The 4,163-nt window shown below is 43.7% G+C and overlaps 1 protein-coding gene across 1 annotated transcript; it reads right to left on the bottom strand.

Moving 5' to 3' along the window:
• Positions 1 to 6: 6 nt before the first annotated feature.
• LOC307017465 (thyroxine 5-deiodinase-like) lies at positions 7 to 1,293 on the bottom strand. Its single transcript, XM_079647088.1, is given in 4 exon segments — positions 7 to 391; positions 394 to 588; positions 591 to 1,043; positions 1,046 to 1,293. Coding segments are annotated over 4 exon segments (798 nt in total). The 5' UTR covers positions 1,119 to 1,293; the 3' UTR covers positions 7 to 314.
• Between the last annotated feature and the right edge of the window lie 2,870 nt (positions 1,294 to 4,163).

Consider the following 4,163-nt stretch of genomic DNA (forward strand, 5'->3'; position numbering starts at 1 on the left):
GACCTTAGCCTGAACACACACACGCACACACAGACGCACGCACGCACACACACACCGTAGAAAAATAGAGTGACCACTAATTGAATCCAGGTTCAACTGATTCAAGACTTTTCCATCAATTAAGGTCAATACAAGCACGATAAAACAGCCTAGGCTTGAACATGACTTTAGGCTATTTGTCAAAGAGTCCTGAATATCTTCATTAAAAAAAACAACAACATAATGTCCCATGTGTGAACATTTGATAGCAGCATCTGAATACTTTGCACTGTCAGTTGGACACTTAAGCAGTATGAGCAGAGACCATCTTCCAACTACACATGGAGCACCGCTGTGTGGGAATTCATCCGATCGTTCCTGTATTGCTCCAGCCAGTTTCTGAGCTCTGAAATCGGTATCCCTCCGGCCCCCTGCCCCCCTGGTACACTACCCTCTCATCCATCACGATGTAAAGTCTCTCAAAGTAGGCTCCATACGCGGCGTTGGACTCGTTGTCCATATTATCCACCACCACGTTGCTCCCCGGCACCTCAGCGAGCATCAGCTGAGCGGCTCTCAGCCTGTCCTCCAAGCAGCGGTGCTTCGGATCTGGTACGGCGCGTCAGAGCTCACCCAGCCGTCCGACGGATGCGCCTCCTCGATATATACAACTAAAAAGTCTGCAATGTCCGCGTACTGGCTCACGACGCGCTGAAACGCCGACAGACGCGTCATGAATGGCGGTCAGGAGCAGCTGCCAAAGTTAAGGATGAGCGGTCTCTTCCCTTTCATGCAGTCCAGGATCCGGACCTGCCGCCGCTCCTGGACCATCAGCACCTCGGTGTTAGGTGCCGCGCACCCTAGGTGAGCGGATTTCAGGAAGTCCAATTTCTGTCCGTACCAAACGGCTCTGAGCGACTCCAAGGTGAACATCCTGTTGGAGTCAGACACGCACACCGGCGGGTCGTCAGGGCTGTCCTGCTTCGCTCCCATTTTCAGCAGCACTTTTTTCCTTATACACAAGAAATCCAGCAGCCACAGCATGACGGCGGCCACCAGGAACCGGGCAGCAGCATCAGGCATAGGGTGGCATGCTTCAACACCCTCGCCATTTGGACACCTCCGGAGTCGTGCATCATCTCCTTCCCCCTGCCGATAGGATGCGACTGGGCCCGGCGAAAGAGACAACAAGTATTTTAGTCACCTTACCCATTGGAGAAAAACTATCTGACGCACGCAGGCGCTCTTTTTATAGGTACACCAGCATTTGAATAATGAAAAACAAGTAAAAAAAAAACAAAAAAAACACGCCTCCGGTACCCGCACCGCCCACTCACATGGTGGGGATTACCTCCCGTCCACTCTGTATTTTAAAGATCCAGAGAGAGAGAGAGAGAGAGAGAGAGAGAGAGAGAGAGAGAGAGAGAGAGAGAGAGAGAGAGAGAGAGAGAGAGAGAGAGAGAGAGAGAGAGAGAGAGAGAGAGAGAGAGAGAGAGAGAGAGAGAGAGAGAGAGAGAGAGAGAGAGAGAGAGAGAGAGAGAGAGAGAGGTGCTCCAAGCACACTCTGTGTCCTCAGTCCACATGTCTGAGATAAAACATAACAGTGGAATGGGAGTTTTTCAATATAACACTGCGAAGCTCTTGGATTAGTTTTAATTGGCTGTGGCTGAGCGCTCGGTTGGTTCTGAAAGTAGGATAAAAAGAATATCTGACTTCGCTTCAATCTGCCTGTGGACTCAGATTCCCCTGTAATGAGTGCAGGAGCCACTGTGACCACTAGACGGAGCTGGGTTCATACAGTGTGAAGCTGGATGACTCATTCAATGATCTGTAGGGCCCCTGAGCACATTAGGGAGGAAGAGAAGGCAGAAAAAAGTTTGCTGTATATTTATTTCCCCTTCCTTTACCTTACATAACCTGTTTTAATTTTATGATATAATGATTTGATGTTAAGCTGATTTTGGCCTTGTATTATACATGTTTGATTAACACACTTATATCAAACATTTCTCAACAACCCTATGGACTAATGGTTTATGGGTATACCACATATTTTCTCTGGTGTCCAATCTAAATGAAACTAGGTAGCTCATTTTCAACTACGTTTAATTAGGGTTAGAGTTTAATCAGGGCTAAATTATGTCGTCTAACATGGCCAAATTTAAGAAAATTGTATCCTCAACTCTTGTTTTTTCATATATTTTATGCTGCCAGGTATGACAGGACTCCATTGTAAAAAAGACATATTTTAGCATTCTATCTGGTATTTTAGAGGTTAAATACAAGCACAGTGTCATCTGAACGTCAGTCACGTCACCTCACCCCGAACCTATCAAAATCCAAGTCATCACTTGGGTGTTGCCAGGCAACCAGCGCAGACTGATGGAATTTAGTCAGGTTTCTCTCTTCCCAGAGTTTACGCTCATAATTCTACGATAACAATGACACCCCAAAAAAGAATAGGAAGGCAAAACGTTTTCACTATTGGACTTCTGCAAAGCTTCATTTTTCTAACCCTTTTTTTTTTTAAAACACCTGTTTGATTGTCATACTAAAAATTCCTCCATTGCACAAGTGAGCTTAATTTGTTTTTTTCCTTTGTTGAAAGAGAGTTTTTGCACCCAGTGAGGTATGAAAAGGCCTTTACCAATGTATTGATGTAGCGAACATATAAAACCCTTGACTTATCAGCTGTTTCCGCTATCAGCATCCTTATTTTTTTATACCGCATAAAACATAGCCATAATTAAATCAATTTCATGAAGACTTTTCTCATATTTAGCCACTTCCACTCGTCTGTTTGCTAGTTCGTAACCTCAATCTTTTCTACTCTGTTTACTTGGTGATGACAGCTTTGTGTGAAGTCTAGCTTATACTGTCAACTTCTGACAGAACTATGATTTGCATAACCTTTATTCGCTCCGAACTAGTGAAACAAAACACGTCTATCTTCCTTTTTCAACCGCGACATTTCAAAAGTTTGATAAAAAAAACACCACAAGTAAGATCTATGTGTTAATGCAATGTTACTGCTATAGAAACAATGAGTTAGAAACCCAAGAAAGTAATATTTAATTTATGATAAAGTACAATTGCACACAATGCAGACGTCCAGACAGAAAGGAGGCCCCTGGGACTGTTTTGGAGGCCATCGTTGATTTTCAGACAACTTTAAAGACAACAACAGACAACCTGGTGGGAGACAGCCGTAACAAACCAGATGTGCGACAGCTTCCAGAGTGACGTCTTAGCTTCCATTACACGAACAGCTGCGAGTGTGAAGATGATTTGCTAGAGGAAAGAACTTCCAGGTGCCCCTTCACTTCTAAAGGCCATTAACTGAGGAGAGTATGCCTCCCAGCACTTTGGATTTAATAGCAACATTTTTTACCATCTTAATTCGTATCTTCTGAACACAAAAGTAGTTTTTCTCTTTCACACTGTCACAGTATGATTCTGTTTAAAAGACTCTTCCGTGTAAAGCTAAAATGTAATCGAAAGTGCGCTCTCCTGAATGGAATGCAGTCAATTTTCTTTATTATGGGAAAAATTTGTCCCAAGCTGAAGTGGTCCAACTGTTGTCCTGTGACTGGATGAAACAAAAACAGCTCTGATACTCCAAAATGAGCTTGCTTACACCAAGACATTATTGATTTTCACATTGTGCAATTAATATGGCAACTGTATTTGGTCGTTATAAAAAGATCGGAAAGAAATGGACAAAAGAAGATTTTAGAATGAAGTGGAAGTGTTCTCTGCTGGAACTGCTATCCCCGCGACCCGATCACGGATAAGCGGCAGAAGATGGATGGATGGAGAATGAAGTGGATGGGACTCAGATTCTGAAGTGTTAAGTTAAAGATAAGATAAGAGTTACTTCATTGATCCCAAATTGGGAAATGTTTGCGTTGCAGCAGCATAAAAAACAACAAAACAAAACAAGGCATTGCACATAAGTAGTCAGACAATGATCCAGAAAACTAACAACATACTTTTGCCTCCTCTATTATTCATAGCATGACCTGAATTTGCAATGTGCAACATTTTTTGTTTAAATGTTATGTTATGTGGGCTGGGCTGGGCTGGGCCGGAACACTTACAAATGTGGGCCGGGGTTCAGGGGGAGTGGCTGTATGGCTGTACCCGTAGGATAGAAAAGGGGGGAAGTGACGTCTGACTCAGAG

The sequence above is a fragment of the Notothenia rossii genome (genome assembly GCF_949606895.1).
Source record: "Notothenia rossii genome assembly, chromosome: 8".
In the NCBI taxonomy this organism is placed as follows: domain Eukaryota; kingdom Metazoa; phylum Chordata; class Actinopteri; order Perciformes; family Nototheniidae; genus Notothenia; species Notothenia rossii.